Source organism: Pollachius pollachius (genome assembly GCF_949987615.1).
Source record: "Pollachius pollachius genome assembly, chromosome: 1".
NCBI classification, from domain to species: domain Eukaryota; kingdom Metazoa; phylum Chordata; class Actinopteri; order Gadiformes; family Gadidae; genus Pollachius; species Pollachius pollachius.
In genome coordinates this window covers 39,183,496-39,203,868 of record NC_136934.1, presented here as the reverse complement: position 1 = coordinate 39,203,868, position 20,373 = coordinate 39,183,496, and the positions used below count along the sequence as shown (strand labels likewise).

The 20,373-nt window shown below is 41.4% G+C and overlaps 2 protein-coding genes across 3 annotated transcripts; both read left to right on the top strand.

The window, feature by feature from the left end:
• Positions 1 to 111: 111 nt before the first annotated feature.
• On the top strand, positions 112 to 7,381 carry LOC307082737 (protein LYRIC-like). 2 transcript variants are annotated; one of them, XM_079746403.1, is made up of 13 exons: positions 112 to 739; positions 909 to 1,037; positions 1,628 to 1,709; positions 2,055 to 2,228; positions 2,655 to 2,705; positions 3,107 to 3,238; positions 3,465 to 3,545; positions 3,835 to 3,897; positions 4,188 to 4,333; positions 4,572 to 4,670; positions 4,783 to 4,899; positions 5,203 to 5,302; positions 5,799 to 7,381. In XM_079746403.1, exons 1-13 carry the CDS (start codon positions 413 to 415, stop codon positions 5,861 to 5,863), a joined length of 1,566 nt encoding a protein of 521 aa, XP_079602529.1. In that variant the 5' UTR covers positions 112 to 412; the 3' UTR covers positions 5,864 to 7,381. The 2 variants fall into 2 exon arrangements, with proteins under 2 accessions (XP_079602529.1, XP_079602528.1); XM_079746402.1 differs by having other exon boundaries at positions 3,104 to 3,238; positions 5,799 to 7,379.
• A 2,834-nt stretch (positions 7,382 to 10,215) lies between these two features.
• Positions 10,216 to 16,803, top strand: LOC307090287 (lysosomal-associated transmembrane protein 4B-like; the record flags this gene model as incomplete). The annotated part of the gene is made up of 7 exons (XM_079756864.1): positions 10,216 to 10,311; positions 11,006 to 11,117; positions 12,403 to 12,476; positions 13,147 to 13,269; positions 13,453 to 13,551; positions 14,669 to 14,764; positions 16,729 to 16,803. 7 exons carry the CDS (start codon positions 10,216 to 10,218, stop codon positions 16,801 to 16,803), a joined length of 675 nt encoding a protein of 224 aa, XP_079612990.1.
• Positions 16,804 to 20,373: the final 3,570 nt, after the last annotated feature.

Here is a 20,373-nt window from a genome sequence, read left to right as displayed (position 1 = left end):
TCTACTTTGACACGACATCTTTTTGAATGGTGACGTTTGACCAATCCTGAGAAGGGATGCTAAGCCCCGCCCATGTCATTGTAGCTGTCAATGCCAGTAGTTCTGGTCGACAGGGAGCCATATGAGGTGAATCGGTTAACCTCTGACCAAGCTTCTCTATGGACGCATTGTGATATATTAGGATGTTAACTGACTGAAAATACAGAAGAGGTATTGTATATTAGGTAATGTAGTTTAGCGGTTTAGTTAGTCAAGCATTGGTGGCCAGCAGGGAATGACTTTATTGTTAGCAATCATGTCGAAAGCGACCCGTTATTTTTAGCTAGCACTGAGCTAGCTCAGCAGAAGCACCGAGGAAGCCTTCGCCTACTACTCGGTCGGGGTTTTTAGAAAAATAAAAGACAGTATTCAGATGGAGAATTTCCAAGAGGCGACATCGAGGCAGGTCAAGCTCCTCACAAGCCGCTTGAAAGAGGCGTTGTCCAGCGGCCTAGAGCTTCTCCACTCGGAGCTCGGCGTGGATCTGGGTCTGAAGCCGGAGCTGATTCCGCCATGGGTGATCCTCTTAGCAGCGTGCATCGGTCTGGTGCTCCTGGTGGCTCTGTGGGCCTCGGCCTGCGGCTTTCTCTTCAAGAGACGACCAGCCGCCATGGACGGTGGCTATGGAGTCAAACCCGACGGCATCAAGCCCGCCGTCAAAACCGAGGATCAGAAGAAGAAGAAGAAGAAGACTGAGAAGGTAACTGCAGTCTCGGCCGCTAGCTGCCATTAGCAGGAGTGACGTTAGCTCAAGCAGGCTGGCGCCAGGCCTTGCTTGGCCTGATGCTGAACATAAGTGTCCATCATTTGCAATACGACGTGGACGTTTGTTGATCTCTACCTCATTTTGTGGACTTATTCGCTTATAGAAAGCCCAGGAGGGTCAGCCCAACGGGAGAGCGGTTCCTGAAGCCCTAGAGGAGGCCACAGTGTCAGAAGAGATTGTGCCACATCACCAGTCACCTCCACCGCAAGGCAAGACTGAAAGCGCCACAGAGGTAAGATTTTACGGTAGCTCTTAAAAAAACAAATCTCATCTTCATTAAGATGAGGAACTGTACTGTATTTTCTCAAATATTTTTTAATCAATATTTTTGTAAATCTCAGCATTAACAAAGTCCTCCTTAAACGCAGCAGTCCCTCCCTCCCGCCACTGGTCACTGTCGTGTTGTAGTGATGTGGCCAGGCCAGCTGGCAGTATTTGGTTACCATCCTAACTTGCAGATGCAGCATAATCTTGGCGGCTCATTCCTAACTTGGGACACTGTCAGGTGTGATCAATTCATCAAATGCTGCCAGCAGGAATGTACCATCAAAGTGGGCATTTCTTTTTACCAATTTATAACACAGATTTCAGTTGTTAAGCCAAAACAGATTACAGTAATGAGGATAAGTTCAGGTTTAGACAGGAGTTGTGGATGTCATATGCAATTTCACTTAAATATAGACAACTGATTTGATTGGCTACTATGGCTCATCTTGAGGTCTCATGTTCCATTATGGCTGGTTTCGGCACAAGGTGCTGCTCTCTTCAACTAATTTGTAGTTTTGTATAGTTCGTGGACATCATCTATAATTTTTCTTCCAGGTAAAGAAGTCAAAGAAGAAGGCAAAACAGGTGGTCAAAGTCTCCAAGACGGCGACTGCTGATGGAAAAGAGCCAGAGGAAGGTGAGGTGTCATGAATCAGAGTCATTTAGGATTATCTTACTTTTATTCCATGGTCTTCTGTGGCCATTTACTGCTCCCTCTATTACAGTGTGGTTCCCCGTTAGATTTGTTTCTTTAAATTTGAAACTATTTTCAGAAAGTAGGTTGCTGCAATGTTTTAATAAATGGCCCACAGACTTAATTAAAATGTTAACACGGTTTTTCATAAAGAAGGAAACCACAGGTTCTCAATCTATGCCATTATCCCCTAATCCGTGGCATATTTTGGAAGGTAAATCCAGCTACTCTGCCCTCTGGGCTACTTCCATGCTAATTCTACACCGTGCGTGTGGGATATTTCCTCAGGCACGTGGGAGACAAAGGTCAGCAACAAGGAGAAGCGTGAGCAGCGCAAGAAGGAAAAGACCCCCAGCGACGGCTCCGCGAGTCCTGGAGGGGGCAACACCTCCAATGGTTCCCCTCAGGAGCTGCCCAAGCCCGCCCCAGTCCAGGCCCCCGCAGCCCAGAAGAAGAAGAAGGGTAACTTGACTAGTTCTTAGGCTAACCCTGTCAATTCACATCAAGCAGGAGTGGGACATGGCTGTAGTCGAAATGGGCTCCTTTATTCAACAACAGCTTACATGTGTATCATCATTTATGCTTCACATGTAAGCTTAGATTGGACTAATTCAAAGTCTACTTTCGTGTCTAGAGATGTAATCCTGTCTTAAACTCCTGAGAAGGTGTTGTTGAGTTCTGTCGTTTTCTTGTGGACCATAGGACCTATAAATACAGACCCTGGGGTATTTGTTCCACACTGGGGACCCTTCTGTGTGGCACCTGAGGGGTGTGTTATTGTGCGTTGCTGTGGCTCCTTCACATATTGTCTAATGTGAGATGCTCTAATCATGCTCTCTATCAGTACCCCCGAATAAAGCCTTTTCTTTTATTCCCTACCTTTTTTAGGTGAAATCACCAAAGTTAAAGTAGAGAAAGTCGAGGCTGTTGCTACTCAAGGTAACTATTCAGGTCAACTACCAGAATGATTTGTTTTCTGAACGCTATGGTATTTTTTGCTTAAAAACTTGATATCATGGTGTCAAGTTAATTTCTTCATGTTATTTTAGCTTAATGCATGACAATATTCAGTCAACCAGTATCTTTATATATAAAATTAATCAGGTTCAATGCTACGGTGATAATGACATGACCATGACCGTTCACCAAAAAATTCTATATTGAAGGCAGAAACTAAAATTTATGTACTACGCGCAGTCTTAGGTTTTAGCTTATAATTGGTTCAGCTTTGAGCAGGGTTCTTGTATTTCCACTCCTCCACCAATTGGATCTGCGTCCTCATCCTATCTCCATCTCTGAATCTCTGCTTCTGTTTGTGTCTCTCCCCATCTGTGAAGTAGTGAGAAGCAGCGAGCCGGCCTCCAGCTCCACCAAGGCGGCTGTCAAGGCTCCAGCCCACACAGCTGCTCAGGCCCCTGGCCACTGGGCCGCCAAGCGAGAGCCAGCCACGCTCTGGGGATCGGAGATAGATGGTAAACACACCACACAGTTGGCCTCTGAAGCTAGGCCTGAGCTGCCACTACATTGCGTTTTATATGAGTGCTATTCTGGAGCCATATGTTGGCGTAGGATCATGTTCACTATTAACGGTTCTCTAATGTTTTATTTTATTTGGCTAATATGGTATTTTTCATCAGTGTTAATATATTAGGATAATGTTTTTGTTTTCATAGTGACTCTCTAATCTGCCTATTTCAGGGTCATGGACTGTGATCGAAAGTGGTATGAAGTCGTCGGACCAAACTCAAGTGTCTTCTTTCTCTGGGCTAGGCGCTGCCGGTAAGGGGCAAAGGGTGGAATGAGACGACTGACTTTTTTAGTGACACTGTGTCACATTTCAATTAGCTAGTAGCTTCAAATGACCTCAACATGTATGAAGTAAACACTGCGCAATAATGATTTCAATTATATTATCAGTAAAATCACATCCGTGCCTTTTTGTTCACAAGGATCTTGCTATCGACTCCCATGAGAAAATCGGTGAAAATGTAGATCCTGTTTGTTGCCAGCAGAGGGTGTAGTTTCCCAAGCAGTTCTTTAATGTTCCGTTATTTGGCTTTTTCCATAGAACCTATTCCTGACCAGCCCTGGGCCGGCCAGCCCAAGGTAGAAGACGAGTGGTCAGGCCAGAGTAAGAACCAGAAGCTTTATTTTTGTTCAATCTTTTAACTACCACGCCCTTTTTGAGGATGACCCCAGAAATGACATGTCTCAATATATGTGATGACCACATTGTAGCAGTGACAACATTAGGAATGTTAAACCTTGTTGATTATGTGGATATTCTAATAAATCTGTATGCCTGCCACTTTTCCACATTAATCGCAAAATGTTAGCCTGCCGTTTAAGCTAAGAGAACAACAGCATCTCTCCTTCGCCGTTGACAACCAAAGCTAATCATAGATTTAATGCTTCCTTCAGACGGCGGCACAGTGGACGCCAGCTCAGACTGGAACGCCCCCTCAGAGGTCTGGGGCAACTACGAAGAGCCGGCCCCTAGCCCCCCTGCAGCTCAGAAGGTGGCCCCACCTGAGCCCGCTAAGATCCATCTTCTAATGGAGGCCGCTGTAAGTGTTCTCCCACTGTCTGCGCTAGGGGCCGCGACTTGTGAAGCATAGAGGGAAATATTTCCTGCTTGCAGAGCTTCAATTGTGCATAATTCACCGTGGCCAAGATTGCTCAGATGTGTCGCTCATTTGACAATTTTTGTTTCCTGACCAAAGCAGACCGTCTTCCCAGATGCTACTGCGGTCAACACTCTGCCTTACGTAGGCTAACGTTACCTTGCACTTCTTTTTCTACTAGGATGATGAAGACGATGACAAGGCCGACTCTAGCGGAAAAACTAAGAAGAGGAAGAAAAAGAAGAGGAAGGTGGCAGAGGAAGGAGGCCAGGGTAGCCAGGTAAAGCCACTCGTCTGTTGCCCTCCTTTCCGTTGCTAGTTAAAGGTGTGGAGCTGTGAAATGATTCTTATTATTTTGGCTGTCTTACCATCTGTCCCATGTCTTCCTGAAGGACTCTGAGGAGCCAGAGAAGGAGATGGTCCATGAGGCCCCAGTGAAGAAGCCGCAGCAGCCTGCCCAGGAGAAGGCTCCTGCTGTCCAGCCGGCGAAGACAGCTGCTGCTGCTGAGGTGGGGGTTTCATGGAGCTCTGGTTGCTAGCCGCTAACGTTTACCACATCCTCTCCTGTGCTAGTAACCACATATGTTCCTGTGCTTGTAACCGCTGCAGAAATATTGATAAAAAATAAATTAGGCTCCTTAGTATAGAGGTTGTATTCAAATGTGGTTGAGAGTGGTTAATCGGAGAGGAAAATGTTAACGACTTAAACCCTCATTACATCTTCTTTAAATCAAAGTTTAGAATATTCAGTATCAGTATTGAAGAATGTGGTGAAAGTTACGTATGATTCATTGCCCTGTAATCGCGTGCAGGCGAGAGTGGAGCGACCCGTGAAGGAGACCGTATCCCAGAAGACCCCTGTCACACAAGTGCCACAGAAGCCGAGCGAAGCGGAGCCCACTGCGCAACAGAGTAAGATGTCCCCCGTTCTTCCTCCACTTTGACTTTCTATGTCACAGTTCAGCCAGCTACGATGACTCCAAATGCCAATTTATTTAATTGACTAGTCGGGTCCATTTGAAGGCGCTGTAGGCAAGATTTGCGAGTCGAAGAGAGCAAGAGTTTGAAAAATAAGTGTTCTATTCACGCACCTTTTGATTGATGGCTAAGATGGATTCCCTGAGTCAATCAGTGAAGAGATGAGATTGCTCAGAAATTACCCAGGAGTGGTGTATAATAACAATTCTGTCATGCAGGTGTAGTCAACCGGAAAATATATTTCACACAGCATTTGCCGCGCTAATTGGTGATGGATTGCGATGACATTTCTAAAAAAGGACTCAAATTGTAGCTCTTAAAAACTCACCACAGCACTTTCCATTGTTTTGTTTTTTTTTATTGTGGATAGGTCAGGCTGAATTATATGCACATGCCTGATATAGAATTATGCATTTTGAATGCTCCACAGAAAAAATTGAGGAGAGCCAGGCTCCCAAGCCGGTGAAGAAGAAGAAGGCAAGGCGAGAGACATGAGAACGAGTCCACACTACGGTCTTCTGGGTGGAATGAAAAGTCCCTGTATTCTGTTTATGCAACAAACAAAAAAACACCACCTTTTTATGAGCAGAACTTTGTACTAAAACTCTACATGATGGACTTTTCTCAGAAACAAAACTTAAAAATCTGTACTTCAACCCGCACCGGCACGGTTTGGTGGTTGGTTTGGAGCCTTCAGAACTAAACCGTGGTTGTGGCTCGGCGGCTAATGTTATCCTGAGCTAATCCTGATTTGATGCGCTCAGATTCTAGAGTCTTCTAATTCCGGTGAATCAAAACATTTTGAATGATGAAGGAGTCGTACTGTAATTATAACAAATGTAGAAAATACTGATCATGTTTAGATAACGCACTGCTGCCAGAGGACAGCCGCGAACGTAACTAGGAAGAAAATGAGAGAAAAAACCGAGTGGTCGACCACACGCGTCAAGGAGAGACCACTCAATTAGGTTGTACATGCCCTTTTGCTTTGCAGTCTTATTATTTTTCATCAGCCGTACCGGTACATTGACCACTTTCCTCTAAGAAATCACCCTTCAGGTCAGGCAAACGGCATCTTCGAAGGGGCACCACCAATGAGTTATACATACATTAAACGGTTACACGTGAGTTTCGGCTGAAATGTATACATTTTTCTCCAAAAAGAAAAGGTGGAGTGCAAAGGAACATCATATATCACCTCTGGCGTCTCGATCCGTGACTGTGTTACAGGTGTCACCCGGCTCCATCCGTTGTGTGTGTGTCCTTCGTCTAAATGTTGTGCCGCTGTGTGTGCTGAGACCTCGTTTCCTATAGCCTTGGCATTTTACTGCGTGTAATCTTTGTGGCAGTGCCATATAGGTACTTCTGATCATAGATGTACTACCGTGGCATAGTCATCTTCTCCATATCTGTCTGCCTGTGGTTCATTCAAAAGTCTTTCACAACCTTTTGTAAAACCTCTTTGTAATGAAAGAAAAGCAAAGCCATATGTATAAAAAAACAACTAAATAAATGCCTGTTGGTTTTTTTTTGGTTAACTACATTTTTGTGAAGGTTCAATCATTACTGTATACCGAACATATATTGTATATTTTTTTAAAAGCAGCTGAAACGTGTTGCTATGGTGCAGTCCCCCCTTTATATTATGTGAAATCTAGGGTTGCGTCCACTAACTCCTACAGTCCCACTATCACTTGGTAGTAGCGCATTATCAACCAAGGTGAATTAATGTTTGCCTACTTGAATGAAATAATTTGATATAATTATACAATCCGTAAATACACTTTAATGTATATACCTAAATTTACTGAGGTTATATACCAAATGTATTATTGCTATAATGAATATTTTAAGTTAATTTTTCCATTAACTTAATAAGCCAAAGTCCGCTGATGAGCTCTTATCGATTTTAATACATTCATAGCTACGCAAATCATTTTGATTGTCTGTAGAGGTCGCTATATCTCAATTTCTAAATAGAGAGCCAAGAGCGAAATTTGAAACTCAACTACTACAGTCAGTCCTCCAAAAAGCTTGAAGTCGAAATGTATGGAAGCCCATTTATGCTAGTAAAAAGAAATATACCCATGGTATGTCATGAGAAATGATGGCTCTGGCTCTGAAGAGCCATTCTTCATAGGTGAAGAATTTAGAACATAGTAAGAGTTTTTTTTATTTGTCTTCTATTACACATTAAATGGCCTGTGTAGAAGAAATTTGTACATCAACTTTATTTAGGTAATATTAAAGCTTTGATTTCATTCAACACAGATGCAGTTTTCTGAATGGTCCAAAAATGAATGAAATAAGTGACTACTTAAGGTCACGGCATGTGCATGGAAGACATACAGCGAATGGAACAGGAGAAGGTAGTAAATATAAGAAATACTTGAATTTGTCAAATCACACAAACATTAAAAAAAAAACGTTTGGAAGAGCTTTGCAAATAATATCTGATGCTGTATATGCAGGTTGTTCGTTGTTATAATTGAATGCACTTGCCCTAAGAATCCATTAAACATTTTATCTTTATTTAACTTTATTTTAGATTGATTCCATTGTCATACACTTGATGACAGATGACCAGCTAGGAGAGTATCTGCCATCCTATGGTGATCGGCTGGCTGTTTTTGAATTCTGCAGACAAAAGGAAAAAACCATGCAGTTTTGTATACTGTGTTTGTATAAATATTTGAATAAGTGTATTAAGCTAATACATGTGTGGATTTTGCATTTTTTTTCTCAGTTTTTACACATTCAATGTTAGAAAAACATAGTAATTTGTTAGTGTTTGTATACAGTATTTGTTTCAGTTCGTCCTTGAATGAAACGGGAAACAAATAAAGTTAATGATCTATATCTAGTTCATTGTTGAACAGCTTACAGAGTTCATACAGGTTAACTGTTTCAAACACATCATTTGTTCTGACATCAGTTCAACACAAATATTGAACACATCTTCATCACATGGGAAGTCCTTGAACACACACTCTTCAAGGCAGACTTGGACCTTCTCCAGGTCCAGATGGTGCAAGCAGTCTCTACCTCCATGCAGGTGAGGGACAGCTTGCACTATGGAGGGACGTCCATGGGGTGATCATGAGTTGTGCACTGGACGTGCTCTGTGTTTGTTCCAGGTCAATACAACCTCATTAGTTCTTTATTGGCAAATAATATACAGTTTATATAAATAGTAGGCATTGATGATTACTGTCTACGTCAAGTAGTCCTGACCATGCGATTTGTTTTCTGATAATAACATGGTGGGATGGCACAAAGAAATAGCCGCAAAACGTAATTTGCAGCAATGCAATACATACAATTACATTTCACAGCCATCAAAATATAACGGGGCTGTTAACACATTATTTCATGCCATTTTTTTCACTGCTAGACCTACAATTTTTTATTATGCCTACTGATGCAGAGCTACTTGGAATGCCTCAGCCAACATTATTATTGCCAACCAGAAACAATGACATAAGAATTAATCTTTCACAGAACATAGGCAATAACTTTATACATATGATCATTTGTGGCTCTAATATATTGGGCAATTCTTTAAACTGGATCAAGGGCTTAACCACAGGTTACACTGTCTGTTTCAGCTTGGTTAACAGGAAAATGCATAAACCATTGCATTCAGCCATATGGCCATTCTCTGTTCCTAAATCCAGTCTGAGTCTGGCAGAGCATCCACCAGCATTGATCACAGCATCCATAAAGTAGCCAGCAATGATCTCATCTTCCTGTCTGTTGTGAAAAAGTATCATAATTATGACTTTCTATCCCATATTTCCACCTTTTACCATGGGGTTATTTTTTTTTTATCAGGGAAGAGTTTTCATCTTTTAAAATTTTTACTGGCAGAAATGAACTTCGAAATGCCTTTATCAAAGAGGTGAAATCGTAGGGGCAAGCACAGGTGTGTCTCATGATGTTAATTATGGGCACTGGTAGGCCTACATGTAATTAACTTCACAAGATACACCTGTTCTCGCCCCTACTCATAAAAGCCAAGCATAATACCATATCAGTGTTGAGTGTATTTTTTACAAATCTTTTGGTAATTAAATTTGCTAATAGAGACTAAGATAATTCATCCCAGGTAAAGCTATCAAATGTAGGCCTAATTAGGTAAACTGATCAGGTGGCAAACCTTGAGAAGGAACGCAGACAAGAGGGATACCTTCTAGGTATGTAAGAAAGGGAGAGTCCTACTCCCTATATCCCTTCCTTACATTCCTCTGAGGTATGCCTCTCGTCTGGGTTATGGGTGCCATAAAAAAAATGCTTTAGCATTACAAGCAAACAAACAGTTTAAGTTGAATGATGGGTCAGGTACACTATTTTATTATATTGTATACAATTATATTATACTATATTATCTAATATTATGCCTAGGCCTACATTATATTGTATATAGGCCTATAATATACATGTATTTGTTTACAGGGTTATTATTATTTTATATTATGAGATACTGTCACACATTTGGCAGATCCTACAGTGTATTTTATATGTATTTCGACTTGCCTGGGCTTCGTTTTCTTCTAGAAAAGACGAGCTCCTCCACCCGTTACATCACCATCGCGCTAATCCTCCAGCAGGTCACGTGGTCCAATGTTTGTCAATTCGAGGGAGTTAAGCAGTGCCTCGTCTGCGCGGGCTCATTGTCGCAGGTAGGGTATATAAAGAAAGGGTACATGTTTACGACAGTCATTTGTTGACGCGGACGGACGTCGTTACGGGTCGTGATCGGGGTAGCCGTGCTTCACTCGTCGGTTTAATTTCTTATAGGGTTTTAACACATTTCATTGCGTTGTGAAAATACTGAGGTTTGGAAAATGATGCTCTCCCCTTGGGACCGATGGTATTCAAGCACCTGCTGCCTGTGCTGCCATGTCCGCACAGGCACCATCATCCTGGGGGTCTGGTATATGGTGAGCCTCGTTAATGTTTATCGTGTGTGTGTGTGTGTGTGTGTGTGTGTGTTAAATTATAAAAATCCCCCCCCCCATAATCGTGGTTGTCCTTCATAATTGTCTTATTAAATTAATTTGACTTCAAATATCAATGTGAATTGTTTAGTGGAAAAAAAACCTCTGTGCTCCAATGCACTGAATAAATGATCAGACAAGTCTCAGGTAGCCGGTCTTATGTCCACAGCCTTTTCCATGAGGTTGACCTGGTGAAAGGGATGAATGACTCATCCATATAATCATGTGCTTCTGGCCATACGAAAGCAGACCCCTTATATTTCATTTAGCTAAAAGAGCTAGATTTTCTTCTTAGTTTTAGTATCCACTTTGTATCTTTTAGATACTGATGAACCTATAATTACTATCAAATGTAGTGCTTTCGGAAAGGTATTTGGAAAGAGGTTTCCTAGATGTTCGTCTTTTATGTTGGCTTAGTTCTGCAATGTTAGAAAAGCGATAGAGACCATTTTGTTCAAAACGTTTATGACTACATAACTGCCAGTGTGTGTGTGTGTGTGTGTGTGTGTGTGTGTGTGTGTGTGTGTGTGTGTGTGTGTGTGTGTGTGTGTGTGTGTGTGTGTGTGTGTGTGTGTGTGTGTGTGGCTCCATCTGTCTGGCAATAATGCTGCCTTTAACTGTCCCTCCTGGCGTTAAGCTCATCAACGCCGTGGTGTTGATCATCCTCTTTACGGCGCTCAGCGATCCCGACCAGTACCACCTGACCAGCGCTGAGCTGGCTAATGACCTGGATGTCATGGATGACGCCAGTAAGTTGAGCCTGACAGAGAGGGAGCGGATGCATGGCTGCTGGAAATGCTCTTGTACCTGTAAGACTGTTGACGGTGGCAGAGCATTTTGGGGGCGTTTAATGGAGCATGATTATGGAAGCCTTTACCAATCATTCAGAGAAATAACGTTTCATAACACCTTCCACTTGGAGAGAGGGAGCGAGCTACTCGGTAGAAGGATAGTTTATACAAATGCATATTCAATGCAATTAATTCAACTATTGAGTAAAGAAGGTTATTTAATTTGGTATTAATATTATTTTTACTATTATTGTCATAGGATTATTATTATGATGGGATTCATTTTTCCACCACAATGGCCGTACTAGGAGGGTGGGTATAAAGGTGTCTGTTCTAGTGTTGTTATTAGGTTAGTGATAACCTTTTGAGTTTCATTTAAGGTCTTTATAAGTCTGTGTCATACTATGGTGACATTAAGCAGACACCATAATTCTAGTTTCTTAATATTAATTAAAGAAACAACAGTAGTATATTGGCCTTTAGGAGATTTTGTTTGTGATGTTCACCATCCAGCAGAATAGGTTCAACAGGTTGATCTATTAGGAAGTTGACTGAGGAGAGTTAATGGTTGATAACCATCTAACATATAGACATATCTCTCAACTGTGGACACTTAAGGGATACTATTCCCTTTGAATTTAAATAAAATGCAAACACAAAATAATATAGACTGCCTGTCTGATCCAAGACGATGTTGAACATGTACACCATGAGTTCTTAGGCACGCTCCGGTGCAGGACATTCAGTACGGGGGTGCATCACAGCGTGTTCTGTCTGCAGACCCGGCCCAGTATGGTGTTGTCCCAGTTCTATTGAGCTTGCCGTCATCCTTGTTCTGTGGTTAAGTCTGGCGTGCCAGCTGCTACCAACCCTGCATTAGGACCAGGTTCAGGCTTTAATATCTAAAGCTGCCTTCTGCTGTGGCACCGGACGTGTTCCAGGAATACACAATGCATGATCTGGGGGGTTTGAGCTATCACCGTTCCCTTCAATAGGTATAAACTGCAGCTGTGTGATAACTGACTGATCCCCCTGAATGAACATATCTTGCAGGGAACTGTGCATTTTTGTAAAAAACCAAATAGGTTAGGATTCATCACGTCATTTGTTCGACATGAAATGGATTATGTTGGTACCCTGATTACAGTTTAAAAGCCTTTGTAGTTCTGGCTTGTAGATCCTTTTATTTAGCTTGAGTTGTGACAACCACACCAAACTGAACTGTATTCTCATCCTCTTCTAGATATGTGCATTGCTTCAGCAATCTCCCTGCTGATGATATTAATATGTGGGATGGCTACCTATGGTGCATACAAGGTAAGCTGGCCTTTCATTCATTAACTCATCATTCATTCATTCATTGCTCTGTGCACTGCACTCAAGTGTGACTGGACTCAAGCAGATCGAAATCCAAGGTCTTTCAAATGGTAATTTGGAGTGCAATATTATGTTATAGATTAATTGTATCCATAGATAGTTTGTTTCACATACAACTTGTAATGTTCTTGCTATTAAGACAGTTTTGCCAAGTTGGAAAATATTTTAGGGCTGCTTTTCAATGAGCAAACAAGTACTTTAGATTTGTAATGTCAGGTATTTAAAAAGCCTTGCAGTACAATAACAAAAGTAGCTGGTTAATTTGCTTTTAGTCTCCGGTACTCCTTCATCTCCAACTTTGTAACGCACATCTATGGTATCTCATTTGAGTGGGTCCCCGGTATTAAGATTAGTTATTATAATGATAATTTAGTACTCCTTCATCTGTTACGTTGTGTTACAAATCTATAATTTCTTATTTTAGTGGGGTCCCCGGTATTAATTATAATTATAACTATGATTATTTAGTATTCTTTCTTTTTTAACGCATTACACATCTATGGTTTCTTATTTTAGTAGGTCCCCGGTATTTAGTGTTATTATTATTATTATGATAATTGAGTGTTCCTTCGCCTGAAACGTATCACACATCTATGGTTTCTTGTTTTAGTTGCATGCCGCCTGGATCATCCCCTTCTTCTGCTACCAAATATTTGACTTTGCACTCAACGCCCTGGTGGCTGTGAGCATCGTGGTCTATCCAAACACGATCCAGGATTACCTCCAACAACTGGTAAGATCCCTGCCAATGCTTTCCGTCAAACATACCCAAACACATTTCACAGCAAGTAACTATAAAATGGCAACGTTTTATTTTCCACTAAACAAATCTATTGTAACGTACCCATCTTGTCATTAGGTTTTTAATGAACTTGCTGTACCTCATTCACCACTGTTTGACTTTACCCCTACCTAGCCGGAAAACTTCCCCTACAAAGAGGAGGTGGCTGCCCTGAGCAGTTTCTGCCTGGTCCTCATTGTCTTGCTCTTCATCAGCTGTATTCTAGCGTTCAAGGTAGGCTATGGCTACATGGCAGTTTGCTTCATTCAAATGGATTTTATAATGGTTTTCTGGTCCCTGTATGCTACGCCTAGGCCTCAATATGTTAGACGTGTGACTGCTATATGAGTTGATCTAACGTTTTGTCCAGATGTAACTTTTCTGGAGTGCAGGGGTTGGAAGAGCAATGAATCCTTGAAAAGATTGAAGAGAACAACAGAGGCAGAAAATGTTTTCTGCTTTGTCGAAAAAAACATCATTATTTTTGTTTTAAGGTCGCTCTTTGAAAATATATTTTTTGATAATATATCAAAGCTGTTTTGTAATTACTGTATCTCAAGGAAACAGGAATGATTTTTTTTATTTTTGGCTTAACTTTCTCCTTTGGGAAATTCTTCATGCAACAGTATCAAATGGCTTTAAAGCTGCAAATCCATCTTGATGATCCGTCAGTGGGTACTGCGAAATGTTCCTTGGCCAGGTCTGTTGAATGATGACATCAGATGGACCGAGGGAAGGATGTAGATTCGAGGAACAAATAGTGTTTCAATTGCAATTCTACCAATTCTTTGCATTGCCTTTTTTCTTTGTCTTTGAGATCATGTTACTTAAGTGTCTTCTCTAATTGTCTCGGATTTGACAGAAGGATTTAGGCATTGCTGTCACACACCCACATATGTGGGACATGGGACTGCCTGACAAAATCCAGTGGCATTCCTTAGGAGACTATTTAAATTAACTTTGGTGTTGAGGAAGTGAGGTGATTGCATGGGTTGATGGAGGGCCTGAAAGCTCAGTTTAATGTAAGTTGATGGCTGTAGCAGATGGTGAACTCTGGTAGGGGATTTAGGCCGATCCGTTCAGCCACCATCAACACCTGCAACCTTTGCTTTATCATCAAATAGGAAAAAGGGGAGGTCTACATAGAAATCATGAAACTATTGGTAATAATTGAATTTTACATTCATACAGGTTCCAATGTTACTTTTAAAGTAACATTGGCCAGGGGCTCGACAGAAAGTGACACAATTGCATATCAAGCAGTTGATCATCATTCATCATGTTCAAACTATATCTATACCAATCCATGCATTTAATAAGTTTTGCTCATTCTCTGCCCTTTCAATTGTAGGCCTACCTGATAGCATGCGTGTGGAATTGCTACAGGTATGTGTGCGGAAGAGGAAGTTCTGAAGTGCTGCTCTACGTGACCACTAATGACACCACGGTAAGACTTCCTGCATGTAATCTATACAACCATCCCTCTGGAGATCCATGTAGCATGTCATCTAACTGTCAACCCTTATGGTGATCCATGAAGCATGTGATCTATCTCTCAACCACTATGTTGATCCATGTAGCATGTGATCTATCTGTCCAACACTATGGTGATCCATGTAGCATGTAATCTATGCTTCCACCACTATGGGGATCCATGTAGCATGTAACCTTTGTGTCCACCACTATGAAGATCCATCGTTTTTGGACCAATGCCTGCACAGCCGCAATGACATGACATCACAAGGGGTAGAACAGGTTTTGCTTACTTGAGTTTTCATTTAAATGTCTGCCACGTTCTGGAATGTCACAATACTAAAACCGAATAATTTGCCTTTTCTTCGTACACAACCTCATTTTGTTTACAAATGAGCTGACTTCTTAGCTGGCACTTTCTTCGAGCTGAAAGAGCAGCTGAACAAACAAATGTTTTGTGGTTACTGTGCGGGAATTGTTCCAATCTATTTGAATAAAATCAAACGGCTAATGGAGGGAACCGGGACATGTTCAATGGATTTGGCTCACGAATGAGGTTTCATGCTGGCCAGTGCATTATCACAATGGTCATCATATAAGTGGTAATTATAACCATGACTATAACAACCATAGTTGGTTATAACCATGCATGCATTAACTGCTAAATGCTGTTATAACCATGGTAGGTAAGCAGTAGGTGAACCCCTGCTAGTGGGTCTTCTATTGCTACCCCTGCTGGTTCCCTGTTGCCCAACACCTGGCTGCTTCCATGGCCACAGCTGCAGACACACATGCACACGCACACATGCACGCACACATGCATACATTGTTACCCCAAGTCTGGCAGACGTGGGAAAGAAATAAATAAAAAATGCAATTACAGAAATCACAGTGTTATTCCTCTGGAACATGGAAATACAATATAGTGTTGCAATCCGAAAAACAGAATAACTATAGGTTTTTGTCATAAGGTTAATACAATTAGTTGTTTTGAGGCGTGCCCCACCATGAGAAACAAAATACTCCCCTTGGCAGCTTCTTACAGGAGCCTGTGTGTGTGCGTGGTTCTTTGTTTACGAAACGGTGTGCGACTTACATGGAAGCTTGAGTTAATGACTTAAACACTAGGGCTTGTAAAAAAGAACAGGGAGCTAAATCGATGCCGTCACCATGAAAGTTTCAGAAATGCTGTTTACTAAAGGCTGCTGATATTTAGATTTTTATCACACATCATTGCTTATTCCCTTCCGTTATTTTGAGGAGCTACTTTAGTGTCATGAGTTTGACAGTTTCTATGATTCAGGTTAGTGCCACGCAGGTGAAATGGACTGAGGTTGAACACCTATGTGAACCTATGCTTCACAGGGCTAAAGGTTTCAGTGCATTGACCACTGTACTATTGAATAATTAATCATTGTGTTAATTCTTTACATGCTTGACTGTTTCTATGTTACCTTTTTTATTTATTAGATTATTAGTTATTATGGGTTCAAAATGTCTCTTTCTATAAAGATTTATAATTAATTAATGTTAATGTGTTGATGTTAGATACAATTTAGTGAGCTATGTCTGTCGAAACTCCTTTATATTATGGTAATGTTATAGAGGGGAACTGCCATCAGTTCTTTTATTTATTAATCATCACAGAGATAAATATTCCTGGCGTGCTCTCCAATGGCTGTGACATCATCCCATCAAACAAGTTACATAATCACTGTCCGATCACATCGCCTCTTCAAATGTAGCATGTTAACAAGTGTCTCACTTTTTCCTCTGGGGGGTTTTATGGGGGGATTATTAGAAATTTGAAAATTGTAAATAGAATTTCAAAGGCAAACAATAGTGTCCCATGACTGGAACTGTACACCATCATGATAACTTAATATAACATGATGTAATATATCATAACAAACTAACACTTTCCATCTCTCCCCCCAGGTGCTGCTCCCCCCATACGACGACAGTGTCAGGGTACCCCCCAAACAGCGCCCCCTATCCTACACAACAGCCTGAAGACCAGGCCTCAACACTGTCACCATGACACCCTCTATGAAACCCCATAATATCCACTTTGTCCTTGAGACATGCTATTGAGCTATTCTTGTTATTATTTATTCTTATTTATTTTCCAACGCACCACACTGCCTCAACACTACCCTTCATAAGATGTAGACACACACAGACACACACACACACACACACATACACATACACAGACACACAAACACACAACCTTCATGCATTCATAAGATAACTCCTTTTACACTTTCTTTCACAACTGGTATTCGATGCCAGCTTTGAGCTACTGATCGGTGTGTGGAATAACGTGTAACTTTGTACATTTATTGTGTCCCTCCCAAGAACCTGTGTATGACTACTTAACCGTTTTATTTATTGGCACTAATTTCTATTTTGAATGGGGAATATCCAGGAAATGATATGCATTGTATGCATTTGACACTGGGCGACCTAATGAAAAATGGAAGCACCTACAAGTGTGAGGAGGGAGTATACATAGATAAACATATAGAAAAGAAAGAGGATATATTTGTATTTCTATTTAAACAGCAGTGTAGGTGTAATAGCATTTTCTTGTCATTCCTGATGATCAAAGATGCCACAAATATGAAAAGAAGGCCCTGTTGTTTCTAGTGAGTAGAGAAGGGTCTTTAAGTGTTTTCCGGTAACTAATTAGTGTCTTCTAGTGATCAGGGTTAGATTGCCTTTATCCATAACCTCGTCTGTCAAGGGGTGCGCTCCGTGGAATCGTGTGTGTTGTGTCACAGTAACTACAACCATTCCAAAGACTTCAACCTGCCTGTAATCTAATATGATCAAAGAGCAGCACACACACATAAAAACATTAACTGTACAGTATAACATACATTCTGCCCTACTCTTTGACACTCTTTGAAATTGTGTTGTCATGCTCAGCCCAAATCTGTGTTCTGTTTTGTGTTGGACTTGATTGTTTAACAGCTGAAGACTTCCATGAGTTTGAGATGTATGCGCTTGTGTTGTGTTTCTACTCCCTAGTGGGGCGCGCTATTCTGCAGCCCGCACAGAAGTAGCACTGACTAGAGACCACCAGGTAGCCGGATAAGTCGGTATGATGAGGTGGCAGGCTGAACCTAGGTCAGTGTTTCCTCCCCTGAAAGGCCTTGATGTATGTGGGCCTGCGTGTGTTTTTCCAGTTGACTTTTGTAGAAGTCTGTTCTACCAGATGCAGGGTCTTGGCAGGCTCCTCCCCGAGACAGGAAATGTATAACGTGGTCGTATTCAGGGTCAAATCTATTACGAAAAAAATACTAAGATGTGATATTTGTCTATTAAAATCCAATTTGATCCACAGTTTGTTCTTCCTTCCATGATGTATTTTAGATAGTGCTTGGATCTATGCAAAAATTCTCATGTGTCTTCAGGAACTTGAGACCTGGCAAGTGTGGGCCAGTGTACATCATTGCCTCAGTACTACCGTTCATGGAAAGTAGTGGGTCAGGATCCAGAAACTGGCTTCTGTGTATAAACTCCCACGCCCTGTGGTGGCCAGGTGCTTTCAGGTTGACCGCAGTCACCAAGACTGCTGACTATGTTTTTCCATAAATGTCCCTTTCAACTTTCTTAGTGGTGTCCCCCAAATGTGAAATTCCAGCTGCTTGGAAGACATAATATGTAAAAATAAACAGCATAGATGCAGAATAAGGAAAATAGGGTAATGAACATCTTCTCTCACTAATTCAGTTCATCAATCAGAGACAACCAAGTCATAAGGTCTTGATGAAATACCCTGATGACAGTCTTCATTCAATTGCCTGTGACTTCACCCGGAGACATCTTGACGTTTTATAAGTAGCCTTCCGTTGTAAAATTAGGCATCTGGTCGTTGACGATGTCTCGTGAGGAGAACAGGAGGCAGGCCTCTGGCTGGGAGGTGGTGGGAGACCGGGGGCTGGTGAAGAGAGAAGACGTCTGGAGACGGCGGTGAGAGGCAGACCGCTGCAAAGGAGTCTCAGGAAGTAGGAGGAGGAGGAAGAGTGAAAGACATATACTCCTATGTCTAAGCCATCCATACAAAAAGTTATTTCTCAACAGGTCCAGACCTCTGCTGATTAGAAATACCGCTGCTGGACTTTGTTTATCAGTGTTTTTAATTGCTTAACGTTGGAAAATCCTCTTTCTGTTAAAAGGTAAGTTATTTACTTACTACTTTAACAACACACACCTGTTTTCATTTTGTCGTTGCGCAAGCTTCCACATGCATAATGAAAAGCCATCACAGATGAATGTGTAAAACAGCAGTTATAAAAAGTGGAAGGTTCACGTTTGAAAATGTTATTGTAAACAACTCCAGCAAGTTCATAAACTATACAATATATGCACTATCACACATTAACAAAAACAATTACAATTATAAAAATGGGAAGAATACCACTTTTTATATATTTTTATAATCAGTTTTTGAACTACTAGTTTTTTTAGCCTCTGCATTAAGCATTTTAATTAAATTCGCAACCTCAGGTTCACAAATGCTAGAAAGATCTGTAATCACAATGTCTTTAAACATTAAACACATTTGAACATTTGAACACCTGTCAAGGCAGACAGATCATGTGAAAAAAAACAGATGAGATTAAGAGCATTAGGATTTCTTATTACGGAATTTCAATAGCAATTTTGAACAGAATAATCATACATTTTGCATACAAGAATGATCAGTTTTTTATTTGATCATATAATATAGTAAAGCCAATTTGCATCATGTCGATGGAGACATCGACAGCACACACACGCACAGGAGCAGACAAACTGGAAAGCACCTTGTGAGTCTGACCCATGTCTCAGCCACTGTCCCAAGTCGGTCTCTCCTCTGTCTGTCTCTGACACATTGATCTCATGCTCTTCTCAGCAGTCTGTCTGCTCCTGACGAGACCTCTGTAAGATGACGGTCCCCGTACTGCCATGTTCTTTCCATTTCCCATTTCTAAATCCAATTCCTAAACATGAGACATCCCCTGGGATTAGAGTCTCTTTGGCCCAACAACCTTCGGTGGCAGGGCTCTGACCCTTCCAGGGTGGCTGTGACAGCTAACACATCGCTCTCGGGGACCTCGCTAGGGAAACCGTCTGCGCCAGGCTTCTTCAGTCTGAACTAAATCACCCATGCAGTGAGACAGCCACCACCAGGCTGATTTAAAGAGAAGGAACACAGCGCAGTAGCTCTGACCGTACGGCCTCTGCTCCTCCTTTGTAATGAGGCTATAGTAGAAATAGGAAAGACTTTCGGGGGTTGATCAAACTGACAAGAGGTGAAAGTGTTTCCTGTGTCTACTGTAGCCTCATAATAAATGTATCCTCTCAAGAGTGAGTGTCTCCACTGAAGACCCAGCCTCCAAACGGGAGCTAGTAGATCTGCTACAACTACCTTACCCTTCCACACCACCAGATCTACTGCTACTACTACTATTACTACTACTACTATACTATTACTACTACTACTACTACCATAATACCAAATCGTCCTACAACAAGGCCATCTACTACTACTACTACTACTATACTATTACTACTACTACAACTACTACT